A 13,063-nucleotide genomic window follows, 5' to 3' on the forward strand; every position below is an offset into this window, starting at 1 on the left:
CCCACGTGGGATAACGGGGCTGGGATCCCGGGATCATCCGGAGCTCAGAGCGCGTCAGGCGGGAAGGGATCCGGTTACAAGCCCTTAAAAGGGGACACAACCCACTAGAACAGGCTGCTCCCAGCCCCACCAGCCTGCCCTTAAACATTTAAATAAAGAAATTGCCACCATTTCTCTATGCAAGCTATATCAGCTTCGCTTTTATCTAAAATATTCTTATTTTTCCTTTTATTTCAGCCCCATCTAGCCTGCTCTTAAACCTTACAAAAAAAACGAAATTGCCATAATTTCTCTGGTCAAGCTTCATCTTCACTTTTAACTAAATTATTCTTATTTTTCCTTTTTTTTTTTTTTTTTTCAGACAAGATGTCGAAGGGACCAGCTGTCGGGATTGATCTTGGCACCACCTATTCCTGTGTTGGCGTGTTCCAGCATGGGAAGGTGGAGATCATTGCCAACGACCAGGGCAACCGCACCACGCCGAGCTACGTGGCCTTCACAGACACAGAGCGGCTCATCGGTGATGCTGCCAAGAACCAGGTGGCCATGAACCCAACCAACACAGTCTTCGGTGAGGCTGCACGATTGGCACATTATTTAGTGATTAAAGAATTTTCTTAAAAATTACGGAAAAAAAATTCCCTTTTTTTAGTGAATTACTAAGAGTGAGGTTAGGTTTTTTAATAGAAGTTATGTACTTGAATTACTTCTAGCCAGTGTAAAGTTGTGATATTAAAAACTAAAATTCATTAGAGGCAGGGAAAATATGTGTCCTCTAGTAGATTTTTCAGGGTAGTCAGTCATGAGTAATCTTAACCAGTTGTTTCAACCTGGTTTGTGGCTCAGCATTTGCAATATTTTAGAGGTAATAGTGCTGAATTTATTTCATGTAAAAAAAATGAAATTTAGTGTTTGCATCTGAGTCTAAAACAGTAATAATTTTAAGGATGGTGATGAAGGATTTTGTTCATTTTTAGCAAGAATTTTAGGCTTTTAATTAAAAATGACTGGTAACGAATAATTACTAGAATTATTAATATATTCAAATGACGTTTTCCAGATGCAAAGCGGTTGATTGGGCGCAGATTCGATGACTCTGTGGTGCAATCTGACATGAAGCACTGGCCCTTCACTGTGGTGAACGACGCTGGCAGACCCAAGGTGCAGGTCGAGTACAAAGGCGAGACCAAGAGTTTCTACCCAGAAGAAATCTCTTCCATGGTTTTAACCAAAATGAAGGAAATTGCCGAGGCCTATCTTGGAAAGGTGAGTGTGGGGCTGAAGCGGGATGTGGGGAGCAGTTGTGTGTGAGGATTGCCGCCCTGACTGAGCTGTTGGTGTGTTTGCAGACTGTTACCAATGCTGTAGTGACTGTCCCAGCCTATTTCAACGACTCCCAGCGCCAGGCCACCAAAGATGCTGGAACCATTGCAGGGCTCAACGTCCTGAGAATCATCAACGAGCCCACAGCAGCTGCCATTGCCTATGGGCTGGACAAGAAGGTATGGAAAGGTTTTGTCACTGACGTATTTTGTAAACAATCTTTTTGGTAAGATTTTTCTTCCTGAGAAGATGAGAGGTCTCAGAAAGGAAATGTAAATAATTATCTGCTGCTGTGGGAAGAGGCAGGTGCATCTTTGATTGGTCTTGTGGTTGTTTTTAATTGATGGCCAATCACAGTCCAGCTGTCTTGGAGCAGAACAGCACAGCAGCCCGTACTCTGGACAGGGTGGAGTGTGCTTTGCACACCTGAGTGGGAATTACACTGGGGAGACTTTCTGGTCACCCACAAGATTTTATTATAATTGCTTTTTATTCCTTGCTAGCCTTCTGATGAAATCCTTACTTCATAATTTTATTTTAATATATGATAAAATATCATCTGTATCATAAAATAATAATTATACACTTTATTGTATATATCATATATTTGATACATATTATAGAATAACAAATAAAAAAATCTTCTATATTAAAATAATAAATCAGCCTTCTTAAACAGGGAGTCAAGATTCTTCTCCCTCATCCTGGGACCTCTGAACACTGCCATAGGGTCACTGTCTGGCCAGTGAGGAAGGTGTTCCAGTATAGTAGGAATTGAGTACTGAAAGTGTTTTTTAATGTTTTCTGCAGGTTGGTGCTGAGAGAAACGTTCTCATCTTCGACCTGGGCGGCGGCACCTTCGATGTGTCCATCCTGACCATCGAAGATGGCATCTTCGAGGTGAAATCCACGGCAGGGGACACCCACCTGGGCGGGGAGGACTTCGATAACCGCATGGTGAACCACTTCATCGCCGAGTTCAAGCGCAAGCACAAGAAGGACATCAGCGAAAACAAGCGCGCCGTGCGCCGCCTGCGCACCGCCTGCGAGCGCGCCAAGCGCACCCTGTCCTCCTCCACCCAGGCCAGCATCGAGATCGACTCCCTCTACGAGGGCATCGACTTCTACACCTCCATCACCAGGGCTCGCTTCGAGGAGCTCAACGCTGACCTGTTCCGGGGCACGCTGGACCCTGTGGAGAAGGCGCTGAGGGACGCCAAGCTGGACAAGTCTCAGATCCACGACATCGTGCTGGTGGGGGGCTCCACGCGCATCCCCAAGATCCAGAAGCTGCTGCAGGATTTCTTCAATGGTAAAGAGCTCAACAAGAGCATCAACCCTGATGAGGCTGTGGCATATGGGGCAGGTAAGTGATCACTCACTCTGTAACTCTTGATGGTGTAGGCCCTGGGTTTCCACCTCAGTCCTGTAGGAATTCCCCTTGGACTTGCAATGATGAATCAGATTCCAAAGCCATTCGTAGTTTCCACCAGAGGTCGAAAGGCTTGTGATGGTGCAAGTACCTTCCTTGGATGTCTGAGCGAGCCCTGTGTTATCAGCACAGCTCCCAGGGGATTTTTGCAGGGGTTTTAATGCAGCCCTGTGTTACCAGCACAGCTCCCAGGGGATTTTTGCAGGAATTTTAATGCTGTGTTTCTCTCTCCCCTCAGCTGTGCAGGCTGCCATCCTGTCTGGAGACAAGTCCGAGAACGTGCAGGACCTGCTGCTACTGGATGTGACTCCCCTGTCCCTGGGTATTGAGACAGCTGGAGGGGTCATGACAGTCCTGATCAAGCGCAACACCACCATCCCCACCAAGCAGACCCAGACCTTCACAACTTACTCTGACAACCAGCCCGGGGTGCTGATCCAGGTGAGCAGAGAACTCTAGGATAATAACTGCACACTGTCAGTGCTTTCACTGGTTAATACTTCAAATAATTTTAGGCCAGAGGTGTTAAATTCCTGTAATTTGTAAATTCTTGGTTGCTGTGATGAAAGTGACTCCAAAGCCATTCGTAGTTTCCACCAGAAGTCGAAAGACTTGTGTTGGTCCAAGTACCTTCCTTGGATGTCTGAGCGACCACATCCCTTCAGGACAATAATTAATTAACCCATTATGACTTTAATGACATAATGTGATGGTTTTTCTCCTTAGGTGTATGAAGGAGAACGTGCTATGACTAAGGACAACAACTTGCTGGGCAAGTTTGAGCTGACTGGCATTCCCCCTGCTCCCAGAGGGGTCCCTCAGATCGAGGTCACCTTTGACATCGATGCCAATGGCATCCTGAACGTGTCTGCTGTGGACAAGAGCACTGGCAAGGAGAACAAGATCACCATCACAAATGACAAGGGTAAGGATCTGCTGTCCTGAGGGTGGGAGGGCACTTCAGAATGGATTTGTCAAGCTCTGCCTGCTGTTTTAGTCAGAACTTGGCTGTAACCAGTTTTGTATCTCTGTGAGCCTTTAAGTTGTAGCATTAAATGATTTATTAAGGCATGTTCTGGGCTTCTTCTGCCTCCCCAAAATTTAAATTGTGTAATGTTTGGGAATTTGAAATGATTGCCTAAAAAGGACAGCCTATACTCAGGATTTGTGTTGTCTGCAGGCCGGCTGAGCAAGGAGGACATTGAGAGGATGGTGCAGGAGGCAGAGAAGTACAAGGCAGAGGATGAGAAGCAGAGGGATAAGGTGTCCTCCAAGAACTCCCTGGAGTCCTACGCCTTCAACATGAAAGCCACCGTGGAAGATGAGAAGCTCCAGGGCAAGATCTCTGACGATGACAAGCAGAAAATCCTGGACAAATGCAATGAGATCATCAACTGGCTGGACAAGAACCAGGTTTGTCAGATTCCATGTTTAGTTCTACAGGGGCAGTTGAGGCTGGAGGAGGAGCACTGGTTGCTGTGATGAAAGTGACTCCAAAGCCATTCGTAGTTTCCACCAGAAGTCGAAAGACTGGTGTTGGTCCAAGTACCTTCCTTGGATGTCTGAGCGACCACAGCTGGGCAGCACAGAAAGTTGCCAATCCCTCCCCTTCCCTGGCTGCCTCCCAGCATTATGATGTTGTTCTGGAGCAATGCGAGATGCCAAACCAAGCAGAAATAATTTTGTCTCTTAAAGCAAGTCTGGCCTGGTGTTGGGGCTAAACCCTGCCCAGATTGGGGGAGCTAAACCCTGCCCAGCTTGCTGAAATGTGTAACCCAGGCTGTGCTGCTTCCCTCCTGGGCTGTGCCCATGAGCAGCAGCAGCTGAGCTCTCGTTGAGCAGCAGCAGCTGAGCTCTCGTTTCTCTTGCAGACGGCCGAGAAGGAGGAGTTTGAGCACCAGCAGAAGGAGCTGGAGAAGGTTTGCAACCCCATCATCACCAAGCTGTACCAGAGCGCAGGAGGGATGCCCGGTGGGATGCCCGGAGGATTCCCCGGGGGTGGAGCTCCTCCCTCCGGGGGAGCCTCCTCTGGCCCGACCATCGAGGAGGTGGACTAAGGACACTGGGAAATGCATTCCACTAGCAGTTAGTGTTGGAGGAGACCCCCAGCTCTGGGGGTTGGAGTGAAGGACCCAATCCTGTAGGCACATCTGGGTTTATTTTGCCAGATTAATAACTCCATAACTGAGCTGCTGTAAAAAAAAAAAAAAGAAGAGAAAAAAAATTAAAAACGGAACAAAACCATTTTTTTTCTGGGCATTTTAAATACTTGAAAGTGTGCGCAGGTGGGAGATGAAAACCATTGCACTTTACAGTACTGTAAATGAGTGGGAATGCAATTCATGTCCTAAAGAATAAAAACTATTTAATGGGCATCACACTGTCTCTGCCTTCACTTGTTTGTACCAGCTGACCAGTGGAAATAAAAGGAAAAAAACCTGAAATACAGGTAATTTGTGCTGGCCTGAGCATGATCCAGGTGGGTATTGCAGTGGGAAAAGGGGTTTGGAACCAGGTGCTGTTTTAAACATTTAGGGTCTGGGTGGATTTTTAAAAGGGATAACTGACCTGTGGCAGAACATCTCAGAACTAAGTTGGAAAAGACCTTTTAGATCAAGTCCAACCTATAAACTGCATCCTGCAAGTACAGAAATACTGGGTAATTAGTTTTTCTTCAAGGAATTACTGAAGTATCACAATTTGTTGGGTGAGTCTGAGGTGACTGGAGGTAGAGAATTTGCTGGCCAGGGAGGAGGATTGGCGTGATGTTTTCAGCAATACTTGGCTAAAATGATAGTTGTTAAAAAAACTATTATAATACTTTATGGATTTATTTTATGCAAAGAATATTTTATGCAAAATTTTTACATAATATTTTATGGCAAAACTCCACTGCTGTATGTATAAATATTTATATTTACCAGTGGAGGAGCAGTTAATTTGCAGCTAAAATCTGAAAATTCCTAAAGCAGTACCAGTTGGAAGGAACTTGGGTGAGATCCAGTCTGGGGCTGAAAAATATTTTGTGTTCGAGCCCCTCTCAAATGGCCCATGTGGGGCAGTGCAGTGATTCCCCTGGAGCCGTTCCTGAGTTCTGCCCCTCAGAAATCCTCCCCTCAAGCTCTGATCCCTCAAGTTTCAAGTGTTTTCCTTCATTTTTGGGTTGTGCCAGAGCTGGGTGGCACCCTGAGCACGGTAGGTTGACATGAAAATTTAATGGGGAGAATTAAAACTCCTAAAGAATCATGGAATTCTTGCCCTGCTTCAGGGTTCAGCCTTTCCTAGGCAAGCTGGGATCCAGAATATTCCAGTGTCCCCTTCCTTCTTTCTCAGCTCCATGAGCCCCCACCGTACTTTGGGACATCCCTGGGCTCATTTGGGGTCAAAACCCCCCCGAGTGCTCATCCCTATTTTATCCCAAACACCACTGCAGAAATCCCCCTGTCCCAGCCCAATCCTGCTGACTTTGGCCTGGGCCAGCCTGGCAGGGCTGTCCTTGGTGTCCCCACGCTGCACTGCCAGCTGTGAGGACCCCCTAATAATAACGAAAAGTTAATTATTCACACAAAACTGAGATGGGAATTAGAAGGATTTAAATAAATTTTAATTTGGGGACACTGCTGGCACTGCTGGTGCTGGGCCACCAGATAGCAGCACCTGCCCATGGAATCACTGAGGTCCCTTTTTTTGGGACGTCACTTTTTTGGGTCCCTTTTTTTGGTTGTCCATCTGGGTTTGAATTAAATCACCCCAAATTATTTATGGTGTTTAATACAATCCAGAGCAACACCTCCCATTAATTGTGTGCAAGGTTTTTTTGTTGCCTTGAGGGCTGTGAAATTGGGTTTGGAAAGCGGTGGTGGTTTGGGGTATTTAGTGGGTCAGGGTATTTATTGTTTTAGGGTATTTAGTGGGTGAAGGGAGTTCCTGGGAGCGGTCAGAGCTCTGGTTCAAGCCCACAGCCTGGTGGGGCTCGGGGAGGAGGGCTCAGAGGGTGAATCCCACAGGCACAGCCCGGGTCTGGGACATGTGGGGCTCACAGGGGACAGCAGGAGCTGCTGCAGGGCCCTGCGGCCACAGCAGCACCCGAACCAGGCCACAAGGGCAACAAATGAGTGAAAACAATATCGAATTTAGGGGATTTTTGCATTGATCGCAATAAGGAAACATCCCCCCAAAAAAGGAAACCTAGAAAAAAAAAAGGGGGAAAAAGAATTAAAAAAAAGCCCTTCAGGGGAGGTGAGAGGTGGATGTAAGGAAGGGCATGGACTGAAATTGTGGTTGGAGATTTTCATTATAGGAGGAATTTAAAGGTGAAATGCAGCTGAGGCAGGACTGCCTGAGCCCTGCTTTCCTGTCTCTGTTTTTCCATTTCCTAAAGGAATCTGGGGTTGTTGTGTTCAGCTGAAACCAGCGGCCTGTGCTCTGCTGAAATTCTGCATTGCTCAAAGTCTGAGTTTATTCCTATTCCTGTACCTCAAAAAGCCTGAGTTTATACCTAATCTTGTACCTAACAAGGCTTGGGTTTATACCTAATCCTATACCTAACAAGGCTTGGGTTTATACCTAATCCTATACCTAACAAGGCGTGGGTTATTTCTAATCCTGTACCTAACAAGGTGTGGGTTTACACCTTGTCCTGGTACCTAACAAGGCCAGGGTTTATTCCTGTACCTAACAAGGCGTGGGTTTTACCTAATCCTGCTCCTAACAAGGAATGGATTTATTCCTTATCCTGTACCTAACAAAGTCTGGGTTTATTCCTAATCCTGGTACCTAATAAAGTCTGTGTTTATTCCTAATCCTGTACCTAACAAGGTGTGGGTTTATTCCTGTTCCTGTACCTAACAAGGCATTGGTTTATTCCTAATCCTGTACCTAACAAAGTGTGGGTTTATACCTAATCCTGTACCTAACAAAGTGTGGGTTTATACCTAATCCTGTACCTAACAAAGTGTGGGTTTATACCTAATCCTGTACCTAACAAAACCTGGATTTATTCCTAATCCTGTACCTAACAAAGTCTGGGTTTATTCCTGTTCCTGTACCTAACAAAACCTGGATTTATTCCTAATCCTGTACCTAACAAACCTGGGTTTATTCCTAATCCTATACCTAACAAAGTCTGGGTTTATTCCTATTCCTGTACCTAACAAACCTGGGTTTATTCCTAATCCTATACCTAACAAGGTCTGGGTTTATACCTAATCCTGTACCTAACAAAGCCTGGGTTTATTCCTTATCCTGTACCTAACAAAGTGTGGGTTTATACCTAATCCTGAACCTAACAAAACCTGGATTTATTCCTAATCCTGTACCTAACAAACCTGGGTTTATTCCTAATCCTATACCTAACAAAGTCTGGGTTTATTCCCACTGCTCTTTTCCCAGCACACACAGGCACTCAGCACCCTCCTCCTCCTCCTCCTCCTCGCTGCTCTTCCTCCACTCCCCCTCATGGCCACCATCCCCTCCCTGCAGATTTCCCACCAGTGCCTGCCTCTCTTCCCAGGAATGATTTCCCACCGGGCAGCAGGGCTGATTTCACTCATCAAATCTCCCTGCAATCCTCCCACATGAAATGTTTGCCCGGCCCCACAAAGCACACCGAGTGTTAACGTGTCACAAGCTGCCTGCAGACAGCATTAGGCTGTAATTTGAAAGTGAGTGAAGTGATAATGCCACGCTCCCTGCTTTTGTGAGCCTGCATTAATGCAGCTCTGCCAGCACCAGGCATCGACTGCCACTAATAGTGTGAGGGAGGGTGGCAAAATTGGGGCTGATGCAGGAAATAAAGGGTATTGACCAGCCCACTGCAGTGCCACAGCGGCCTTTAATCTATTACTGCCCTTGATGGGGGAGTTTTAATGCAGCTTTATTGTCAATCACATTTGCAGTCCCCACTCTGCCTGCTGGGAGCGGGGGTCAGGCTGTGCCTCAGAGCTCATAGGTATTGATCGTGGCCAGGCTCAGGGCTCTGGGTTATAATTATTTCATTAAACCATTTAATGGTTATCAAATATGAACCCCTCTCCTGTTCCATTTAGGAGTTATTGCAATTGTTAATCCATGTCAAGCTTATTTTAGTGAAATTGGCTGATGCTCCCAAGTGCTTGCCGTGCCCTTCCCTGTGGATTGATCCCAGGAGAGCCCCTCTCCCGTGGCTCTCACTGGGATTTGGGGGTGGATCCCAGTGATCCTGCATTAAAGATCATCCCAAATAAGAGCAGGGACACCCTGGTCCCCTCTCAGAGCTGATTTTTGGTGGGGTCACAGTGGAGGAGATGCTGGGGCTCTTTCCTTACACCAGAACCTGGAGGAACAGATTGGAGCCAGGGCAGGTTCAGGTTGGATTTTGGGAAAGGTTCTTCCCCCAGAGGTGGGAAGAACTGCCCAGGCTCCCCAGGGAATGGGCACGGCCCCGAGGCTGCCAGAGCTCCAGGGATGCCTGGATTTTGTGGGGCTGTTCTGGTGTCTGTGCATGGCCAGCGGTTGGACTCAACCCTTGTGGGTCCCTCCCAGTTTAGGACATTTTATGACTCTTTTGGAACCCATTCTGTGCCTCAGTTTCCAATGGAATTGCACTTTCTTCACTCTTTCAGGGTTTAGGGATGAAAAGGGCAAATCATGACCAAAATCCTCCTCTTTTTCAGCCAGGCTGTTCATGCCTGTAAAGGAGGGAGAGAATTCCCCTTCCAAAGTGTTCTTGAACCCTTTATGAGAACACAAACAATTCTGTTGTTGTTCCCTTGGAACCAGAGCGTGGCTCATCCCAGCTGGTCCCAAATGTCTGGGGCAGCTTTCAGGGCACAGGCTGCTGCTGCTGCAGGAGCTTTTCCGTCTTGCCAAGGTGTTTTATTCTCCACATGAGCACCTTGAACTGGCACAGCCCAGGGGACTTTGGGGGCTCCTCTTGGTTCCTCACCCTCCAAAAGTGCAAGAGTTGCCCCTGGCACGAACTTTGTGGGATTTGGGCTTGGTTTTTTCTGTTAAAGGGAACTGTGAGCTCCTCTCCATCTCACTTTTGCTCCTCATTAAGTCAGGGTTTAATTCCTGGAACTGGGAAATCCCAGAGGAGCTGTGGGAGCCCCAGGGACTCTCATCAGCTGCCCCAGGGCACCCTCCTGCCCTTTTTCCCAGCCCAAATCAGAGAGATGGATAAAAGCTGGATGAGCCCAGGTGTGGGGAGCCTTTGGAATGCGTTTGTATCCCAGATCCATTACAGATCCAGAAGTTCAAGAGTTGCTCCTGGCACAATTTTTTTCTGGGATTTGGGCTTGGTTTTTCCTATTAAAGTGAATTGTGAGTTCCTCTCCATGTCACTTTTGCTCCTCATGAATGGCACATGAAGTCAGGGTTGAATTCCTGGAACTGGGACATCCCAGAGGAGCTGTGGGAGCCCCAGGGACCCATCAGCCACCCCAGGGCACCCTCCTGCCCTCTGTCCCATCCCAAATCACACAGAGGGATAAAAACTGGACAAGCCCAAGTGTGGGGAGCCTTTGGAATGCATTTGTATTCCAGATCCTTTGGAGCCTGTATTCCTTGGCACCTTTCCCTGAGAGCCCTGGATGCTCTGGGAGAAGCTATATCTTAATTTGAACAAAGTGATTCCAGTTTCTGTGGGCAGGCAGTGCAGTTCCTGCAGAGTCCTTTATCAGTATTCTGCGCTGCCTCCTGGCAGCTGCTCATTTGCTGTTGCCTCAACCTGTGCTGACCTCATTTTCTCTCACAGAGCAGTGAAGGATTTGGTAAAAATTAGTTATATTAGTGGCTCCCGATCCAGCCAGTTTATTTGTGATATGACAAATATTTCAGCCATTAGGATCTTTCCATCTCTTAGCAGCTTAAATGCACTCACTTATATTCCAAATCACTGCTTAATTTAAAAGCCTATTTGTGCAGATTGGCTCAGGCAGGGAAAAAACCTGCGGAACACTCACCCCTCCGAAGAGGGATGTGGGATTGGATCCCCACTCCATAACTTCACAGAGCCTCTAATCACTGTGAGCACGCCAGGAGCACAGCAATTCCATGGAGGGAGGGTGGGAACACAGCAATTCCACGGAGGGAGGGTGGGAACACAGCAATTCCATGGAGGAAGAGCAGGAACACAGCAATTCCATGGATGAAGGGCTGGAACACAGCAATTCCATGGAGGGAGGGCGGGAACACAGCAATTCCATGGATGAAGGGCTGGAACACAGCAATTCCATGGAGGGAGGGCGGGAACACAGCAATTCCATGGAGGAAGAGGAGGAACACAGCAATTCCATGGAGGGAGGGTGGGAACACAGCAATTCCCTGGAGAAAGGGCTGGAAAACAGGAATTCCATGGAGGAAGAGGAGGAACACAGCAATTCCATGGAGGAAGAGCAGGAACACAGCAATTCCATGGAACAGGAGTGGGAACACAGCAATTCCATGGAGAAAGGGCTGGAAAACAGGAATTCCATGGAGGAAGGGCTGGAAAACAGGAATTCCATGGAGGGAGGGCGGGAACACAGCAATTCCATGGAGGAGGAGTAGGAACACAGCAATTCCATGGAGGAAGAGCAGGAACACAGCAATTCCATGGAGGAAGGGCGGCAGGAGCTGGGGATGCAGGCCATGGATGGATGCTGCTGCCTCCCACCCTGGCTGTGCCTCAGTTTCCCCTCCTGATGCCTTGGGAACGAGGCTGGACAGAATTAAAGAATAAAGCAGACATTTATTAAAAGACCTCTGTGGAAACTCAGAGAGGACTGGGAATATTTCTGTGTCTGCTCTGGGGTGCCCTGACCCCCAGGGCAGCGCTGACTTTGACCCTCATTCATGGAGAAAGTTTCCTAAACTCCAGAATAGACCAGAATCCACAAAAGTGTGAAATAGATTATAGAGAGCAGTGTAGGTGTGTCACTTGGTGAGAAATTGAGGTTTTGGGATTTTTAGTGTGTTGTGGATGGGAGCAAGATGGAGGGCACAGGGTGTGGTCCTGGGTTTCTTCTTCTTCATTCTTCTCCATGGGTTTGGGTGGCATTTTGTAATTGGTCAGAAAAGTCCTCATTGAGGGATCAGCTATTGGGTTAAAAGAGAAAGTAATCTAGGAGTGACTTCTTCATTGGAGAGTTTAGTCTTAATAGACCTTGGAACAAGAGATTGTTGGCCATTTTGTGCCTTGCTGCAGAACTCATGGCTGTGAGACTGTTCTAGCGATAAGAAATAATAAATAAACACCTGAGTGTGAACGTGAACTGCTGCCCCAAGTGCCTTCAATCCAGACCCAGAGAAACCCACAGCTGGAACTGCCACAGACCTCAATGGATGCACCTTGGGCAGCACAAGAGCCCAGCCAGGGCTGCACCCAAGATGAACCCAAATGGTCCCAAAATGAACCCAAGATGAACCAAAATGGCCCCAAAATCCCCGAGCGCTCCCGGGGTCTCTCCCTGGGATCAGTTCTGCTCCATTTGCACCTTGCAGTTCATTGTCCCATTCCAGCTTTAGCCCAGGCAGTCCCACCCTGCTTGTTTTTCTCTCTCCAGCCCACGGTGTTTGTGCTCCTGGGCTGAGATTTGGATCATTTGTCCTTGGTGCCCAGCTGGAGCAGGAATTGTTTTGGAATTTCTGCTTGTGTCAGCTGGGATGTTTAAACTTTAATTTAAACACAAAATAGCTCTAAATTTCCTATGTTTTTACACTAGGTTACAGCAGAGGATTCTGACTGAAAAGAATTATCCTTGATGAATTCTCCTGCACCTTTCACAATTAGGGAGTGAATTTTACTCACATGGAATTACTGCTTGCGTCAGCTGGGATGTTTGAACTCAAATTTAAACATAAAAAAGCTCCAAATTTTTACAGTGGGTTATGGCAGAGGATTCTGACAGGAAAGAATTATCCTTGATCAATTCTCCTGCACCTTCCACAACTAGGGAGCGACGCAGACACATTTAATTGCAAAGAAAAGCTTCACAAAGCAGAGCAAACTGCAATCCTTGCTCAGCCTCCCTCCACAACTCGCAAGGCTCTGGGAGTTCAGATGCTGATGGAAGTGCATCGATTTTCCCCTATATTGAAAGCTTCCAAATAAAACAAAACCAAAACCATCCCCAACAAAAAAAAAAACCCCAACCCACCTCCTGGGCTGCAAGTCCCATGGTTCCAATTAAAATCACCTGTTAACTTAAAAAGGTCTCCTTTTAAAAAGGGTTTAAAAGATTTTCATTTAATTGATTCAATGTAAAATGCTCTTTACAATTACCACTATAAACTACTTGTTTCCCACTGAGTAAGACCCAATTTGAGATGTTTATCAAGACTTTGCAC

At 46.9% G+C, this 13,063-nt stretch overlaps 1 protein-coding gene and 3 non-coding genes across 4 annotated transcripts; all 4 read left to right on the plus strand.

Moving 5' to 3' along the window:
* The first annotated feature begins 362 nt into the window (after positions 1 to 362).
* On the plus strand, positions 363 to 5,133 carry HSPA8 (heat shock protein family A (Hsp70) member 8). The gene is made up of 8 exons (XM_005428870.2): positions 363 to 571; positions 1,061 to 1,266; positions 1,350 to 1,502; positions 2,134 to 2,689; positions 2,994 to 3,196; positions 3,482 to 3,680; positions 3,936 to 4,168; positions 4,627 to 5,133. The coding sequence occupies exons 1-8, from the start codon at positions 367 to 369 to the stop codon at positions 4,810 to 4,812; spliced, it is 1,941 nt and encodes a 646-aa protein (XP_005428927.1). The 5' UTR covers positions 363 to 366; the 3' UTR covers positions 4,813 to 5,133.
* LOC115948761 lies at positions 2,771 to 2,867 on the plus strand. Its single transcript, XR_004082543.1, has one exon. It is a non-coding gene; the product is annotated as a small nucleolar RNA SNORD14 (small nucleolar RNA).
* LOC115948762 lies at positions 3,310 to 3,406 on the plus strand. Its single transcript, XR_004082544.1, has one exon. It is a non-coding gene; the product is annotated as a small nucleolar RNA SNORD14 (small nucleolar RNA).
* Positions 4,229 to 4,325, plus strand: LOC115948763. Its single transcript, XR_004082545.1, has one exon. It is a non-coding gene; the product is annotated as a small nucleolar RNA SNORD14 (small nucleolar RNA).
* Positions 5,134 to 13,063: the final 7,930 nt, after the last annotated feature.

Source organism: Geospiza fortis, unplaced genomic scaffold (genome assembly GCF_000277835.1).
Source record: "Geospiza fortis unplaced genomic scaffold, GeoFor_1.0 scaffold262, whole genome shotgun sequence".
In the NCBI taxonomy this organism is placed as follows: domain Eukaryota; kingdom Metazoa; phylum Chordata; class Aves; order Passeriformes; family Thraupidae; genus Geospiza; species Geospiza fortis.

What these genes read in the sequence shown, in the direction of transcription:
- HSPA8 (XM_005428870.2), top strand. Translation starts at nt 367, where the DNA reads ATGTCGAAGGGACCAGCTGTCGGGATTGATCTTGGCACCACCTATTCC. An exon ending in CCTATGGGCTGGACAAGAAG is followed by an intron (nt 1,503 to 2,133) that starts GTATGGAAAGGT and finishes TGTTTTCTGCAG; the next exon opens with GTTGGTGCTGAGAGAAACGT. An exon ending in GGCTGTGGCATATGGGGCAG is followed by an intron (nt 2,690 to 2,993) that starts GTAAGTGATCAC and finishes CTCTCCCCTCAG; the next exon opens with CTGTGCAGGCTGCCATCCTG.